A 17,688-nucleotide genomic window follows, 5' to 3' on the forward strand; every position below is an offset into this window, starting at 1 on the left:
GAAGTGTCTGCCTATTTCGTACATGTCTTTCTGCTCCCACTTTTTGAATAAGGAGAGCTTACTTTTGGCATTGGAGGGTCCTGCAAAAATTAGTAAATTTTATTTTTAACAGTAAGATAAATAACTTTGCTGTTACCTAGCTTTTTTTTAAACTAAGTTATAATTTTTTGAAAGAAATGTTCTTATTTTGACCTTTTTCAAGCTGGGTCTGTGCCTGTCTAAGTGGGATTCAATTTTTTTGCTCATGTGAACGTGTGGAGCACTTGCATGCTGTTTGTACAGTTCTGCTGGAGCTACTCATATGTCTGTAGATGTGTTTTGAACAGAGTTCTAACAAAAAGCCTTTGTGAGTGGTCTGTAAATTATTAATCTTACTCTAGTAATTTTCTATCCTTAATTTTTCCTGCCAGTTTCTGGTGCAGTTGAAGCCCATTCCTTGTGGACTTTTGCTGTGGTGCACAGTAATGCTGTCCTTCCCTGTTCCTGCCCAGCTCCCTTGCTCCAGTGCTGCTCCCTCTCCCATCCACCTCCTCCTCACAGCCCTCTGCTGCTCTTTGCCCCACAGCTCCCCAGAATGCTGAGGGGAGAAAGGGACACTGTCCCCTGAGAGGGGGACAGGGAGGAGTAAGGGTTTGTGGTTTAGCTCTCTGTTGCTGTGGCAGAGCAGCTGTGAGGATGGTGCCACTCCTCAGGGAACGGTGGGGCAGAGGAGTGTTGGGAAAGGCCAGGCTGCACCTCGTGATTACAGTGCTTTTAGAGGGGTTTGCACACTTTGAATGGCTGTTTATTTGTAGATCTTGATTTTGATGGCGTGTTTGAGTGCGGTGCTGGGCCTTCCACCTTGTTGTATTTTAGAGGTGGAGCTTCTTAAAAAGGTAGAAAATGTGTTTGTGATCCAAAATGTCATTAAATATCCACTAAACACAACATAGATTGTGGGAAGGATGGAAAACGTACATGTGGAGATGAAGGTCTGTTGTGTAGGTATATTGATACATTATTTAGATTTCTTAAAGTTTCAGCATTACAAAATAAACACTGGTTTGGTATTCCAGGTATGTTGTTTTGTTTGGATTCACTACTGAATTATGAGCTCTAATCAATACTTGTACTTGCTGTGTGTAATGTAGGCATTGAAATAACAGAATGGCTTTTCCCATTCTAGTCATCTGTTATCAGTTTGCAGTTTGTCCACACACTTAGGGACAGTAATGTGAAAGCAAGTGCTTTGACAATGGGCACTGCCAGCTTAGGATCTGATACCACATTGCTACACAGGTTTGTTTATTGCTTTTAGTAATTGATGTGGGAGAAAACCAGTGAGGAGCCCCAAACTTCCCTTAGTGGCAGCAGATTTTTTTTCTTTCTGCCACATTAAACTGTGATTTTTGTTTAGTGTTACTGAGTATGAGAAAGTTAGTTAATTTAGCAGATACTACAGCAGCAGAGTTTCCCATGGACATAGTAGGAGCCTTGCCCATGTAGAGACCTAAAGATTTAATTCTTAATTATAGGATTTCATTTGGAAGGTAAGAAGAATTCATGCATTTTTATGAAGGCATTTTCTTTTTAAATGTTAAGCACATGAAACTTAACCAATTTAAAGAAAAAGGAAAACAGGATTTACCCATAAGCAAGTAACAATAATCACTTTTCATTACTGATGTAAAAATAGAATATAGACTATATTTGACTGTCCCTCACAACTTTAATATTAAGCCTTTTACAATATTAGAATTTTTTGAGACTGACTTAAAACTGAACGGTTTGTGTCTTAACTGTGAACTTGTTTCTCAGTGTTGGTGCTGTCTGTATTGCTTGTAATTTAATTGATATAATTGAAGCTCTAGTAAAATGGGGCGCAAGGCTTAATTTTCCTAAAATAGAGCTTTGCTGAACTTCTGAGAGGAGAAACTTGTGTGTTTAAAGATGTGCAGCATTTCCTCATGTGACAGATGCTCCCTGTCTGAGTTGTGCAGTGTCAACACTGTTGCAGTGCTGCCCACAACAGCGTTGCTGTTCTTCCCGGATGGGAGTGAAAGCTGCTCCTCCTGTGAAGAGCAAGTGAAGTTACATGCAATATGAATTCCATTTTGAGCTTTATTTAAACCATAGGTGTGTGTTAGCTAGAAGAAGAAACATCACTAGGAAGTTTTTAGGCTTTTTTTCCTCATGAGAGTAAGCAAAACATAGATGCAAAATCCGGGATAGTGCTGTAGCCTTGTAGTTTGGTGGCTTAAGTAATCAGCATGGCTATTTTTCTCTTTTTAAAATCTGAATTACCTTGAGCTGCTTCTCTGAACTACCTGTCACCAACTTTTCTATTGCTAAAGAGTTACACCTTTTAGTCTTGCGGCCCCTCAGCAGCTTTAAAACCAGGCTAGAATGGTGGTGTGCATCCTTAGCAGTTCTGGTCTGAGAGCTTTGATGGGCATGTAGCAACTTGTAAACAATATAATTGGCTGTCCAGCAGATTGTGGGGTCCTAAGTTAAAGAGCTGAGTATCTTCCTGCTTAGGTTACAGGCACTGTGGGAGTTGGGTTGTTAGCAGTTGGGATCTTCGCTGTGCTGAAACTGCAGGAAAATTTACTTGTATCAGTTTGGATCACATTTGGGTCTCACCCAGGCAAGATGTGGCAAACACTTGTTTGTGTGCTGAGAGGTTGCAAGACTGTATCCATTTATTTGGCTTCAGGATCACGTTTTAAAAATATCTGAAAGAACTCAAATTTGAAAACTTCCATGGATGAAAAGTACCTCAAAACACCTAACAAGATGCTTAAATTCTTTGCTCTTTCTCTGTCCCTCTGCAAAAATGTGCACCATCGTTCAAGGCCAGACTTCTCTGGCCTTAGCTTGGAGTCACCGAGTCTTGTTGTACTTTTGTCTGCTGGAACAAGGAGCCCTCTGTTATCAGCATTCTCTTCCACATAGACGGGGCAGGAGTTTGTGGCTTTTCAATTTTCTTTTTCTTTGGCAAACTGCAGAGAGTGAGTGAGAGAGTGAACTTGAGTCTTTCTCTTCAGGATGTTTCAGTCCTTTGTCATGGCTGTGGTCCTCGAAGCCCTCTCCAGCATACCAATGTCCTGCCTGAATCGGGGATGCCAGAACAGGACTCTTTGTTCCACTGGCAGGTGCAAAAGTGCCAAGTACAGGAGAGAAAGTAACCAGTCTTTCCCTAATTATATGGGGGTTTTATGCACCCAAGAATGTCACTAACCCTTCTGGCCATAAAGTGGCAACAGGAGTTTCTATAGTTACTGTGCAGTTGATGATTGACCATGTTAATGTCCTCTGTGAGGGCACTGCTTTCTGAGGTAGGAACCTTTTGGAAGTGCAGTCCCACGTCTGTTCCTGGATACACAACTTCTCCTTCAGCTGGGAGGAAATGGCTGACCTGCCAGCTTCATTTAGGAAGCATCATGTCTGCTCTTTGCATTATTTGCTCTCTTTTATAAGTCTGAATTTCAGTGTTCTTTGGGAACCTGGTGAAGAATGTTGCACACCGCTGTGATCTGCTCCCTGAAGCCCCTTCTGTGAAGGCTCTGCTGCTTCTCCGTTTACAGGGCAGGGCCAGGCAGCCCTTCCTTGACACTGTGCTGAGGGTTTCACAGACCACAAGAGGCATTAGTGAGTGTGGGTGAAGTCAAAGACTGAATTTCTTTCATCTCTGCTTTTGAGTTAAAGCACATAAGGAGAAGTTCTATTAGGGATTACATATTGCTGCTGGTTGTATCGTTTTTCTTTTGTGGCTTAATTGAGCGGTATATTTTCCAGAGCTGCCAGGGTCTCTTTTGAGTGCTCAGTTTCAGTGTTGAAGACAAATGATTGAGTAATTCAAAACACCAGTAAAAAGCAAACCAAACCAAACCCAAACCCCAAAGAAAACAAAAACCACCAAGCAAAATGCTTGTTTATGTTTGCTTCTGTGGCAGAAGAAGTATTGTAATGTTTATGGTTTTCTCTTTCTTAACACATCCACTTCTTGGATGCCTTTGTGGGAGAATGGCATGTCCTTCACTCTCTATTTTTTCTTGCTTCTGTTTGCAGCTTTCCACAACGTAGAGCTCAGAGTTGATGGAAACAATTTGAGTTTGTGGCTGAGAGCCTATTTCCAAGTAGTAATTCAATAAATACATTTCTATGGGAGTCACCATGTTAAGCCTTTAGAGTCAGAATTAGTCTCCTGTAGTTTATTTTGCTAAGCTGTAACTTGGAGGATGTTCTTTGCTGTTGTGTCTACAGATAGGGGGGAAAAAAAGTAACCAGAGCAGACTTTGCAGCTGCAGTAAGATCAGTGTGAAATGCAACCTGCTGTGATGCTCAGGTTGGTGACTTTGGGTGGATTTGATCCTCAGGGCCAGGGAAGTCAGGAGTGAGGGGGATCCCTCCAGGAAAACCTGGATGCCCTAGGTTAGATGATTTGCAGAGCTTCTTGTTCCCCTGAATTTCTGTATAAACCAGCCTCTCTCTTAAAACTTGTCAACATAGTTTTGCCAGGTCCTGTCCTGTTCCTCTGCCATCTGTGAACATTGCTCTCTTGAGAAGCAGAGCATCCTGTAAATGCAGGCTGTGTTCCATTAGTGATGCTCCCCAGTCTGGTTCTCTGCACTAAGGCCTATGGAACACGTGCCTGGGCTGAGCTGCTGCAGGAGTGTGGGGCACTGTCGTGTCCACAGCTGTTGCACAAGCGTGCTGGGAACTGCTTTCTGCCTCTGGGGAGCTTTATGGGGATAGCCCCCAGCTTGCAGCTTGGCCCCTACTTGGCTGTTCTCTCTTTGAGGAGCCTGCTGGGAAACCCTGCTCAGGCTGCAGCCCTGAGCAGCGACCTACAGCACGTTGTCTGTGTTACAGTAGTCGAACATGTGGTGTGGGCTGAAGTAGACGTTTGTCCTTAAAGGTATTCTTGTATCTGCCTTTATTTTAATGCAAAAAAACCCCTTTGGCTGTACCCAGAAGGTGGCCTGTAGTTTGCACAGCATCCCACCTCACATTTGTCTCTGTTCTAACCAGTGCTTGGCTTCCAACACGGCACTCAGCACAAGTCACTGTTTGTCCACACCTGTGCTCTGTCTCCCTGTTGCCTGTCCTGTCCATGTCTTATCTTCTTCCCCTTGTACATTGATCCTATCCAGTACAAGTCCTGGATTCCCCTGAATTTCTGCCTGTCCTGGGGAGCAGACAGTGGAAGTGGGAATAAATTGTGCTGGTCAGCTGGCTGGTGCTCTCCTGTCTCTGGTGAGGCAGTGACATCTGACAGGCAGACCATGAATAACACATCCTCTTTCAATGTCAGATAAAGTACATTGGGGGTTTCTTCCAAACGGTATTTCTGAAAGAAAACTTCTGTTGTGGCATTTGAGCTCTGAGAAGCTGCTAGCTCTATCCCAGCATGGAAGGGCCTGTGGGAATGGCTGCATGGCTGCAGCCTCTGCAAAGGATCCAGGCTTGCCCACTGCACACAGTCCTACTTGTCCTTTTAGGCTGCTGAGTGTTGGCACCTTGGAAGAGCTGCCTTTTGGGTCATCCTGGTTATTGGCACAAGCTGGGGGGGTGCAAGCATTCTTGGAGTGTTGGGCACTGTATTCTCATGGGGCCCTGGGCAGAATCCTACAGGGAGGGCTGTTCTGGGGGACTTGGCATTGGTTATCATGTTACTCATCCTGACTTGCTTATAGAGCTGTTTTATCAGTAGTTTGTTTGGGCATCATCTGTTATTTCTCCTCTCTGGGAGTGTTTGACTCTGGTGCTGTCCTTGATTGTACAGTGTGTTGTCACCACCTCTAGAGGTTTGAAATGAGAGACAAACTGATGGCCTGCTTGCTGTTGTTCACGAGATGTGGAAATGTCTTTAGGGTAGCTTTCAGCTTTGGATTCTGATTGTGAACTGGTGAACTCTTTGCATTATGTCAGAAGCATGTTGTGTTAAAAGAGAAGTAGACCCTTTTCAGAATGTGAAATGATTTGCTGTAACTGGCTGTTTGTGTCTGCTGGAAGCATTAGTTCCCAGAGTGAATTTTTGTGTGTGTGTACATAAGAGATAATATCTGGATGAAGTTTAAGTACTGCAGCAGTGGCCACAGCAGACTCTGTGGTTCCTGCCCTAATAGCACAAACTGCAGCAGAGCCTAAGCTTGAGCATGATTTGTTGGTGGTTTCTGTGTCCTGGCAGAGTAGTGCTCTCCTTAATGAGAGGGAGGGAAATGACTCCTATTGATCTGGTTTAGTCAGCTTTTCATTACGCTCGTGTAAAAGCCCTAGAAATCGATGGGATCAGACTCATGTGCTTAACTTCCACAATCCCAGGCACAGTGTTATCCTTGCCTGTAGTTTTCACATTTGTTTTGAGTCCTGATTCAGGACTTGGAGATGGATTGCTCCTCAGCTGAGGGGAGGAATCAAACGAGCTCCGTCCCTGCTAGTGTCTGCATCGCTCTTTTGGGAAACAATAACTTTACAGACAACAGGCTATCCAGTGGCTTTTTCTGCTTGTCAGAGAGAAGAAAAGTGTCTTTTAGGCTCCACTGCAGTTCAGTTACAAGAGATAAAGCAACACAGTGCTCAAAAGGCAGAGTTTGATTAAAACAATAATATCTGATTTTATGGCAATATTAATTCTTCATGTGGAAAAACAAAATATGAACTAAATCATGCCAAGGATATGATTCATCTGGTTCTTTTTTCTGCCTCATTGCGTGTGGGCAGCTTGCAGTAGTGTTAGTGGAATATATGTAAGAGGAATAATTTAAAAAGTAATCTCACTTTGCTGCTGGGATCCCTGGGGTCTTGGGAACACAGTACTGTACCTGTGCAGCACTAGCAGATTAGGGGGTATCCAGAGTATTTTTGAGCACAGTAGTGCTTTTTTGGTCAGATGAAGGATTTTATTGAGGAATAACCTCGTTGAGAGCAGGGTGTGACTTTGTTTTGGACTGAGTGCTGCCAGTGAATTCTGTGTCAGATCTTCTCACTTCTGCTAATTGTGGATGGACCCTCCTCCTTCCCCACACCTGCTCCCAAATTACCAGCCTTAGATTATTAGCTTTTTTTAATGTAGTGAACAGTCCTTCTAACATGTTGTCATGTTGACAATGTGCAGATGGTGGGGAATTAGTTTTAATCTATTTGATTCTAACTCCTCAGCCTCCTAATTGTCTGATTAAATAATTCTGAATAACAATTTTACATTGTTGGGACAACTTTTGGATTGATAGAGGTATTAGATACACTTTTGCTGAAGAAAGAACAGCAATTTCGTATCCTAGTTCTTTATGAAATTAAATTAAGGTAATTGAAATTCAGCTTTTGATTGGATATAGAATTGTGGGGTTTTACTTTCCTGTGGTGGACCCTTAAAATGTTTTCTGGTACAGCTGCAGAGATGTATGTGATGCATTTGCCCCTGCTAGCAATAGAGCTGTTTAATCTGTTTAGCTTTGGGGATCCCGTAGTAATTGCTCAGTGATCCTTGGCCCTGGGAATCATTGACTGAAACCCAGCAGGATGCAGAGGAGCTCAGGCTTACAGACTGTTAGTCAGGATCTGTGTGTAATGAAAAAGTGTGAAATAAGGCATCTTTTATGTGATTCCTGTAAGTTTGACTTGGCTACACAGGTGCTGGCCATGTTTGTACATAACATTTCCGTGAGAATTTGATGCCTTTCACAATACCTAGGCCATGCTCTGGGTTCCTGGGTCTGTGCTGTATCAGTTGGGAGGTGAACACTGGGCTCCAGATGGAGCTGGCTCCATGTGCCTGGGGGGTTCTGGCAATTTTGTCTTGATGGCTATAATTAATCATAAATCTAGTGTGCATTGTTTTTCTGAGTTGTTTTCTACGAGGAGTCCATATCCTTTAGTTGGTAGGACTGCAGAACCACGTCGGATTTGCCTGAATGGTTTCCATTAAACTGGGGGGTGTTTTCTGGGCACTGCTATGATGTGCTGTGCCAACGTGGGGTTAATTAGCCACTGGTATTGCTGAGGTCTGATTTGAAAAGCAGGCCTGGTTTTCTTGTAAGTAAGGGTTAAGGCTGCAGGTGATTTAAAGAACTCTTAGATGTTACAATCAGATTAAGTGCCAGCACTGTCTATTGTGACTTTAAATTATTTTTTAAAAGGAAATGTAATATAAATAAAGAAAATTTGATTAGCATAACAAAAATTGCATTGCTGCCTTTATTGCTGTTTCTGCCTAAGTTTCTGCCTTAATTTTTTTTTTTCTACTTTGCATAACTCCTTACTTCATACCCATAATACTTCCTTGAGGCCCACAGACATATTCCTTCCGGGACACAATATTCTGACTCTGGCTAGATTTTGACATTGCTTCAACCATGTGACTTGTATGGTATCAGTAAAGAGGAAGAAGGTGTTTAATGAAATATTAACACTTACTAAAATACAGTTTGGGATAGCTTACATGAGACTGTTGAGAAACTGGAGATGTCCATCTAAATGCAGAAGCTGAGCACACTGTTTCCAAACTAACCTTCAGGTGAGCTGCTGTAAATTGCCTCACTCTTCATTTCAGCTTAGGCTTGTAATTCTTTTTAAGAACTCGAAGCAAGAATGACTGACTGATTTTCAGCCTTAGCTACAGTGTCCAGCCAAGTGGTATACTGGTTTAGGCAGTTTATTGGTCTAGCCAAATCAATATAAGTATGCCAAATTACTGCTGAACTTTGTGGTACAAGCCTTTAGAGTTCAGTCCTGCTTTTAACTCAAGGGAGACTTTCATCTGCTTATGCAAATTCATTAAAAATTGAGTTCTATACATCTGGTTTGAAATGCTAATGTTCTTTCTGTCCATTCATTTCTTTAGTCTCCCACCACCACATGTACACACTTTCTTCCTCTGCCCCTTAACAGTGGGGGAAAAATAGCTATAAATATGGATGGGGTCTTTAGCCTTCAGGGATTTTTATAGCTTCCTGTTTGGTATTTTCCAATGTCTGTGCCTGTGCTTAATTAGGATATTCCTAGTATCTGTCAAAGTAGAGTTTAATTGCTGGAAGCCTTATGCTTATTTTTAATGTTTTTGTTACAACAACTTTTTCTGTTATTATTTATAGGCAAATTTAGAAAACAAACCAGTAAATGGCCGCAGACCAGAACTCATGGAATGCAGTATATGTGGTCATGGTGAAAAATACAGGGTGAAAAGCAATCAAGCAGTGCCCATTGAAAATGTGCAGTGCAAGGAGAAGGAGAGAATGACTGGCCTGGAAGCAGAGAAGTGGGCACATAATGAGAAGCCATCCTTTGGTGTCCATGTCAACGGCGACATCCACGGAGCTGTGCCGGGCACCGAGCACTTGAACCATGCTGGAGACAGTGACAGAGCAGTCTCCCCCAGTCAGTTAGCTGAGCCAAAAAAATCCTTTGCACACACCATCAGAAATGGCATCAAACCCCTGCATTATTCACCACCAGAAGCCGTTGCTTCACTGAAAAAAGTGTCTGTAGAGGAAAGGACAGACTTGACGAGCAACTCCCACCTGCAATGGACAAAAGGTACCAATGTGAATAACACAGTAAATGCTCTGACAACTGGCATTGGCTCTGCTCACCCACAAAACCAAGGAAATGTTTTAATAAAGGAGGAAAACTGCATGTGCAGCATCTCTGAGGATTTTGATAAGTCAGTTTTGCAGGCAGGTTCCATCTGGGGTCTGCAGGAAAGCTTGTGTTGTCCTCCCCTGCCTGAAGGGGAACTGCAGGCAGGAAAGAATGGCTTTGAAGTACCTAAGGTGGAGACACAGCCTGAGAATCCTACACTCCAGTCAACTTTCTTGTCCCTGATTAAAACCAGAAATTTAACTGTGGAGCAGGTTGTAGCTATTGAAGCTTTAACACAGTTATCTGAAGCCCCTTTAGGAACAACTTCGCCAGCGAAAACTGGAGGTACTGAATGTACAGAAGAAACAACTTCCAACTTGCTCCATAGTTTTAAAAGTGACACCTCGTCCTCCTTCACATGTTCTGCACTAAAAGAGATCAAGGACACTTACTTACAGAACGAGCAGCAGCTCCTGGCTCACTGCGCTCCCCCGCAGAAGCAGCTCCCTAATAAGGCACTGTTATACAATGGCCAAAGCTCAGTCCCGGAATTGCAGGATAAACCTGCCAGCCTGGCTGGGGAGATGTGTAAGTTACAGTTATCCTCAAGAGATACCAAAACTTTATCTGACTTAACATCTAATGCAACGTCGCTTTCAGGATATACTACCGAGAAAAATTACGCTCATGATCCAGTTGCCCTTGGACAGTATTGCAACGCTTCCTGTAATGTCCAGCAACCAGGGAACAACTTGGAAACTCCTGGCCAGTTAGAGCAAAAAACGCCCTCTAATGATTTGAACTTGGAAACTGGTTCTTTGATTAAGGAAGGAGGAATTCACAGCCAGGATGAAGAAGATGTAGCTGCACAACTAACTCAACTTGCAGCACTGATTGAATCGAACGAGGCCAATTCACAACAGAAGAATGACATAAAGGCATCACTGATTAATCTAATATCACAGGAGAGGCAGCCAAAACATAACCAAGATGTGGTGCAGAAAAAAGAATCCGCATTTTTTAGGCATAATTATAGTTCCTTACTGATAAAGCAAAAACAAGTAACAAATAAGAAAGGCGGCGCTGTGCCATGGAAACCAAGACACAAAAAGAAGCCTCCAGAGGCACGCTATCAACAGGCTAATCAGAACCAGCTAGAGCTGTTGTCATGCCAGCACAACGAGTTGCAGGACATTTGGATATCATCAAAACTGCACAAGCTTGGTCAAACCATGCCCCAGGACTCCAGAATAGCTCTGCCTGAAAAAAAATCTCCAAGAACCAAAGTACAGAGAGCACAGAGTCAAAATACTTCATCATCACAAGAAAAAACTAGATTATTTCTCCCCCAAACGCAGATAAAATTCCACAGATGTTTACCTGAGGCACCACAAGAGAAAAAAAAAGACAGGTTGTTTGGCTGTGAAGTGGTGAATGAGCAAATGAAAACTGCAGGCTCCCGGGACCCACTGGGCACTGACCCACTGAAAAATGAAGTTGTTGCACGTGGCCAACGCAGTGACCTGTCCTCCCAAAATCCCCTGGCTGTTTCACAGCTGAAAACAGCATCCTTGTTGAACAGACCAACCGAAAACCTACAGATGTTTACACAACAATGCAATTCTCAGGTACAGCAAACAGCAGCTGGCAGTCAGGCACACCCTTTGCCTCCAACCCTTAACCAGTCCGACCTGAGAGCCAACGAAAAGAGCAGTGAGAGCACAGCCTGTGTCCAGCAGGGCACACAGGCAGACCCAAAGGTGCAGGTGCTGCCTGTTCCCTGTGGAGGGGCCCAGGTACCAGCTTGTGCCGAGGCTCTCAGGAACATGGAGTGTGTGGGCGAGGTGACCGTCCTGACGTCATCCAGTTTGGGTGCTGACCACGCACAGAGCACGGGCGACTCAGGGTGTTCCCCAGCAAAAAACACGCTCAGCAGTTTCCTTGAATCACCTATGAAGTTTCTTGATACCCCCACAAAAAATTTAATAGATACACCTACAAAAAAAGGACAGTCTGAGTTGCCAACTTGTGACTGTGTTGGTAAGTGTTTCTGCTAACTTTTGCCTGTACCTTTCCCATGGAGACGTGCTCGTGTTGTTCCTTTGAATGTGAGGAATCCTGTTACACAAAGAATCAGTGCTTCACCATTAGAAAACAGGAGGAAATTATTTTTCCCCTTTCTGTAACTTTTGCTTGGTGTTCTTTGGGCCTGCAAAGCACAGCAGAATTGAGTATTTTTGGTATTGCAACTGGCAGGTTTAAATATTCCACTTAAATTTAAACCCAAGAGGAAAAGGAGTTTCTCTGTTTGCTGTTTTACCATCGCTGACTTGTGCTTTATGTGTATTTATCTGCAGTATATCAGGTTCTGATTTTGATGGTCTAGAACTGGTTTTTGCTTGGGGGGCTTGGGAAAAATGTCCCAGTACATTGTCACTGTCACCTAAATGCTGTCAGATAAGTGGGAGAGCACAGCTGGAGGGGTCCTGTTGCTGCCCCTGTCAGTCCTGATGGCCTGGAAGAGGCCATGCCAAAGGCACAGGGGGGGATGGGGTGGGGTTGAGGTGAGTCACAAGTAGTGACTTGTGAGCAGGATGGATGTCAGACAAACCCAGCTTGGCTGAGGGCAGTACACGCTGTGTTGTCAGACTGCTCGAGTGCACAGATGGAAAGAAAGTCAGACTTGAAGCAATCTGCCTGTGTACAACTGTTGTTATCTTTGCTTTCCTGTTCTGAATCAACAGGGTGCTAGTTAAGGGGCCTGGATTATGTCTTCTGTTCTGTAGTATATGACTATCAGTTAACTTATTTTTTCCCCTAAATTCCCCTCTGTCTAAAATGAAATAATGTTTTCCTACCGACAAGGATATTGGGAATCTTACTTAGTCAATACATGCCAGCTCCTGTAATGAAAATTGGTGAAGAATGCAAAATATTTCTATAATTAGGGTTACTTTATAACATTAAAAAATAACAGCAGATTAATAGGAGGAGAAAAGTATTAAATTTTGTCTGAGGAAACAAGCCTGTCCTACTCTCTATTCGTTACATTTCAGGGTCAGATTTGATGTATTGGGATTTCATTTGCAAGGTGTGTCTGTAAACCATTTCTAAGTTTACTTTTAATGCAGTATATAAATTTCATATGTGCCAACTTAGTTTTCTTCACCTGCTTACAGAGCAAATTATAGAGAAAGATGAAGGCCCCTATTACACACACCTCGGGACAGGACCCAGTGTTGCTGCTGTGAGAGAAATCATGGAGAACAGGTGAGGAAAACTCAGCTTTTAAGGCTCACAGTACTCCTGGCTGTCTAAACAGGGAAGAAGTAGAGCTCTCAGAAATGCTGTTCAGGTGTGCATGAGGTGAGGGTTTCAGTTCCAGACTTGGGTGTCTTTTCTGAGCACTTGTGACTGCAGGATTGCAGTTCAAGTGCTCTGAGGTGTCAATAGCAGGACAGATCAGCAGCTGGCAAAAGCAGGTTTTCCCATGTCCCACATGCAGAGAAGCTGTGGCAAACTGGAAGGAAAAAGGTCACATCAGTGACTGAGTGCACTAGGATTTACATGCAGGTAGCACTTTCTTGCCCAAATAACATTTCCTTGGTGGCAGAACTATCAGAAGAGAGATGTTAAAAACCACTCTTGCAAATAGGGTTTTAAACTGAAAAGGAGTTTTTTTGACTTCATAAAGATTTTTGTTCTGTTTTCAGTAAAGTAATAATAAATTGGTTATTCTTATTTTATTGAAAATGTTTCCTGTTTTAAAATGGTCTCCAGCAGTTTGTTTTACTCATGAACTCTTTTAAATGCAGGTATGGAGCAAAAGGAAGCGCTGTAAGAATAGAGGTAGTGGTTTATACGGGAAAGGAAGGAAAAAGCTCTCAGGGGTGTCCAATTGCCAAGTGGGTAAGTTTTTATGGTAAATCAAAGTCATTTGTGTGGCTTTTAAATATCGAGACGTGCAGTCCTTGAGCGCAAATATAATCTCATCTTTAATGAAGATCTGGTTCTTCAATTGACTGAAAAGTCTGCCTGAGTGATGAAACTTAGGAAAGCAATTTGTTTTAATTTAAGGTGTGGTGCTGTTTGTTATTCGTGGTTTGAATGAGTGTAAGAGAGAGGGGCTCAACAGAGCCAGCAGAGATGACCAAGGGGAAGAACACCCTGACAGTGTGTGAAAGTTGGAGTGAAAGTGGTTGCTTAGGAGAGTTGGAAAACTACCCAGTAAAATTTTTTAAAACCCTTTTTACTTGTATGAACACCTGAAGAAAAGAGTGTGATGGATGAGGAATTTCAGTCTTACATGCCCAGGAGTTCATTGCTCTTTGAGGAACTGAACTCTGCATTTGAAGGTGTGCTGGGGTTCGTTTGCATCAAAGTCCTGCCTCACATTGCTTCCTTGGAGCCAGGAAATGAGGTAACAGACACAAGCTCCAGGATAGAGGTTGGAAAGAATTGGTTGTCCTTCATTTTTGCTGAAACCACCGAGGGAGGTAAAAAGTAGACTGGAAATCTTGTAAACTGAGTTTTGGAAAATAATACAAACTTGGTTGTTAAAAGAAAAAAATGTGTTGCTGTATTTAGAAATTTCAGACTTGTTGAAAAAAACTGTGATGGGAACTGCAGTTATAGGGCAGTGTCTGTAATGACTTGGCAAAAATAAGATTATTGCATATTGTACCTGAGTTACTTTGCATGTTAAACCTATACTGCTTATGTTTGGAGCAGTCAAAATGTGTTTGTCATACTCAATACATAAACTGCTTTTCAGAAGGGAAGCACATATGTGCTTGTGCTTCAGATAATATTTAATAACAAATCCAGTATCCAAGAAAAAATATTGTAAAACTACTTTCATAAACAGCTGACTCAAAAAGAATGGAAAGATTGTTCTCAGTGTTTCAGCTGAGTAAAACAGTTTTAACAGAAGACAGGAGTTAAAAATCTTACCCTAGAAACAGTTGTGAGCAGTTGAAAGGAAGAAGGCATTTAAAACTAAGTTTTAACCTTGATCTTCCTATTGCCAGTATCAACATACTGTCTTTTTGCAAGACAAAAATGGCATTAATTGTGCTTGTGCATGGCTGGAGGTGTCCCAGTGTGTAGTGTGACAGACAGCACTGGATGCTACAGAAAGGGCTGGTTTGGGCTATGGGACCTGCTCTGCAGTTGAGATTTTCACATTGCTGTTTGTGAATAAGATTTAATGTTCATTTAACTGAAGTTCTGGGGAGCAGTGACTTTGTGTGGGAGTTCACACCTAAAGAGGATGAACGTTTTTCCAAGGCTGCTGTTACTGTGTGGCTGTTGAGTACAAGAGGGAAGGAAATCACTGGTTCCTCCTCTGTGAAACTCTTCCATCCTGTGTGAAATCCACATTTTGGGCTGATATTCTTAATGTTTTGCATTAACTTTTCACTGGCAATGCTAATTTTAATCCTTTTACGGAGCATATTTGGGTTTTGGTGAAGACCAAAGAAACTTGATGCTGAGATTTGTTTGCAAGTGTTTGGAAAGTGTGTGGAAAGCATTTGCTGTCTCTTTGGTCCTTGCAGCCATGAGGTTGTGGCAGCTGCAGAGACTGTCCCTCACTCCTCTGCAGTGTCCCCTGGGGCAGACTCCTCTCTGCTTGGCAGGGGGACACCCCATTGCCCTCGGGGCTCCTGGGGGACCTGCTGCTGAGAGCAACGTGATGGAGACAAAATTGAATGTATCTGTTGATCATGTTGAACTATTTCTCCCAAATTTTCCCTGTTTCCACTAGATTTTGCCTTACTGGTTCCTTAGAAACATTTTAAGATGAAAGGAGGCTTTCTAAAATACCTGTGTCCATACATTCTTCTGTTAGTGTCTGCATTCCATCATACTGATTGTCTCCTACGTTGTTTTTGCTTAAGTGACTTCAAACATGCCCCTAGTATGTTAAACGCTTACTGAGACAGACTCCTTTCCCCCAAAGCAGCTGACATCCTCTTCCTTAGATTTCAGGTTACCAGAAACCTGCAGAATATTTCCTCCTTCACTATTCTGATAAGAAATAAGCATCTCTTCTGTATTTTCTTAATGTGTTATATTTTAGGGCAATACTTTGTCCTTCTGGATATGAACAAGAATGCTCCTGTTAGTTAAACATTTTTAGTAAACCCTGCCTGGGGTTTCAACCCTTGTGCCTGTAGTATGTGCAGGCACCAGACTGACCCCCACATGAACTGGGAAGAAGAGCTTGCAATTGTTTTCACTGCAGGAGGCAGCAAATTGTGTTGTCTTACTTTTATGTCAAAACAGAATTAACAGTCTTGCCCCAAGCTTCAAATGTGTGAAAAACTGCAGGTGATAACTGTGTGATCAGAAAGTAACTTACCATTCTGGGACGTATGCCAGGTAAATGTACTCTTCTTTCTTTTCAGTTTGCATTGCTTTGGCTTTTTTGCTTCATCTAGGGCGTCACACGGTGTCAGAATGTATGAAAGGGAAAAAAAAAGCTCTGAAATACTGGAATTACTGGCCTGTCACTCTTGGTGGGCTGTTCACATAACAAAGTCTCGTGTTCTGTGCATTCCCTACGACCAGCCAGTGATGAGTGACTGGACTCGCTGCTCCCCACGGGGCTGGAGCTGGTTACAGATGTGCTGTGCTTTGGGGCTTTCCTGCTCTGTCTGAAGGTGAATTACTGTTAACCTCAGGTTCTATGGAAGGGTTGGTGAATTTGTCAGTTGTTCATGACAACATGATGTGGCATCACCCTGCAGCACTAAGTTGGATACATGTCACTGACCTCAGAGGGGGCCAAGCTCTGGGTCTTAATGTTTTCTGGATTAAATCCATTTCCTGTGAGTTCCTTCTCCTGCTTTCAGTGGATGTTGATGTGGATCACCTAAGCTATCATTGCTACCTTATGTCTTCATTTGGAGTTGCAATGTAGTTTTTAAGGCTCCAGCTCTGCAAAAAGCTGAGCTCAGCAATGACAGTGGCACAAGGTGTGAGCCCAGTTGGGTTCCAGTAACTCCCAGCTTTGTGCTTCCCAGAGCTGCAGACAGTGCTTTTGTTTGGCTGCCTGTCATAAATGTTGTCATCTTCAGTTCTCCTTTTCCTTCCTGTTCTCTGGGAGTTAAAATGCTGGCAATAATGATTTCAGCCCCGTGCTCTATCCCAGTAATTCCTTGCAGTTGTTTTTGCTGTTTTGCTGTTGCAGAGCAGTGATTTAGCATTTTCATAGTGCTTTCTATCATTATGCCAGATTCTCATTCCTGCATAGTAATGCCCAACCCTGAGCATTAACTGCACACATCTACAGTGAATTTTATCTGCCATTGTACAGCACATTCAGCAGTAAGAACTCCTTCATTTCTCTGCAGGTGGTGCTTGTGTTCACTCCTGAATTGCTCAGTGTCATAACCAAATGGTGCCATCCTGTTATTTACCCTGAGCAAACAGGCCGAGGGGCTCCCAGCAGAGACACACCAGCCTTTCTTCAGGGCCCTTCACCACTTACTCAGTGTGGGATTTTGATTTGCCCCCAATCAAATGGGGTGCTTTGAGAGCCTTCACTAAGGGACCTCAATGAAGGCTTGGTGGAAATCTAGAAACACCCCCAGTGGATCACAGACTGATCCCAGCCCTGCCCCACACACTGCAGGGGTCACAGACTGATCCCAGCCCTGCCCCACATGCACCAGGGGTCACAGACTGATCCCAGCCCTGCCCCACACACTGCAGGGATCACAGACTGATCCCAGCCCTGCCCCATGTGCACCAGGGGTCACAGACTGATCCCAGCCCTGCCCCACGTGCACCAGGGGTCACAGACCTGATCCCAGCCTGCCCACGTGGCGTCACAGACTGCAGCCCTGCCCCAGCACCAGGGGTCACAGACTGATCCCAGCCTGCCCCACGTGCACCAGGGTCACAGACTGATCCCAGCCCTGCCCCACGTGCACCAGGGGTCACAGACTGATCCCAGCCCTGCCCCATGTGCACCAGGGGTCACAGACTGATCCCAGCCCTGCCCCACATGCACCAGGGGTCACAGACTGATCCCAGCCCTGCCCCACATGCACCAGGGGTCACAGACTGATCCCAGCCCTATACACTGAGTTCTTCCAGGGACTTTTACGAAGCTGTATC

The 17,688-nt window shown here is 43.5% G+C and overlaps 1 protein-coding gene across 1 annotated transcript in view; it reads left to right on the forward strand.

Annotated features, from left to right (window-relative positions):
- The window catches only part of TET1 (tet methylcytosine dioxygenase 1), a 56,925-nt gene that overhangs the window by 11,783 nt on the left and 27,454 nt on the right, over positions 1 to 17,688 (forward strand). Inside the window, exons 3-5 of the mRNA XM_018079911.2 lie at positions 9,075 to 11,601; positions 12,741 to 12,831; positions 13,377 to 13,470. Of these exons, the coding sequence (XP_017935400.2) occupies positions 9,075 to 11,601; positions 12,741 to 12,831; positions 13,377 to 13,470 (2,712 nt within the window). The remainder of the gene's footprint in view (positions 1 to 9,074; positions 11,602 to 12,740; positions 12,832 to 13,376; positions 13,471 to 17,688) is intronic.

The sequence above is a fragment of the Manacus vitellinus genome, unplaced genomic scaffold (genome assembly GCF_001715985.3).
Source record: "Manacus vitellinus isolate BGI_N305 unplaced genomic scaffold, ASM171598v3 scaffold_48_pilon, whole genome shotgun sequence".
Taxonomy (NCBI): Eukaryota; Metazoa; Chordata; class Aves; order Passeriformes; family Pipridae; genus Manacus; species Manacus vitellinus.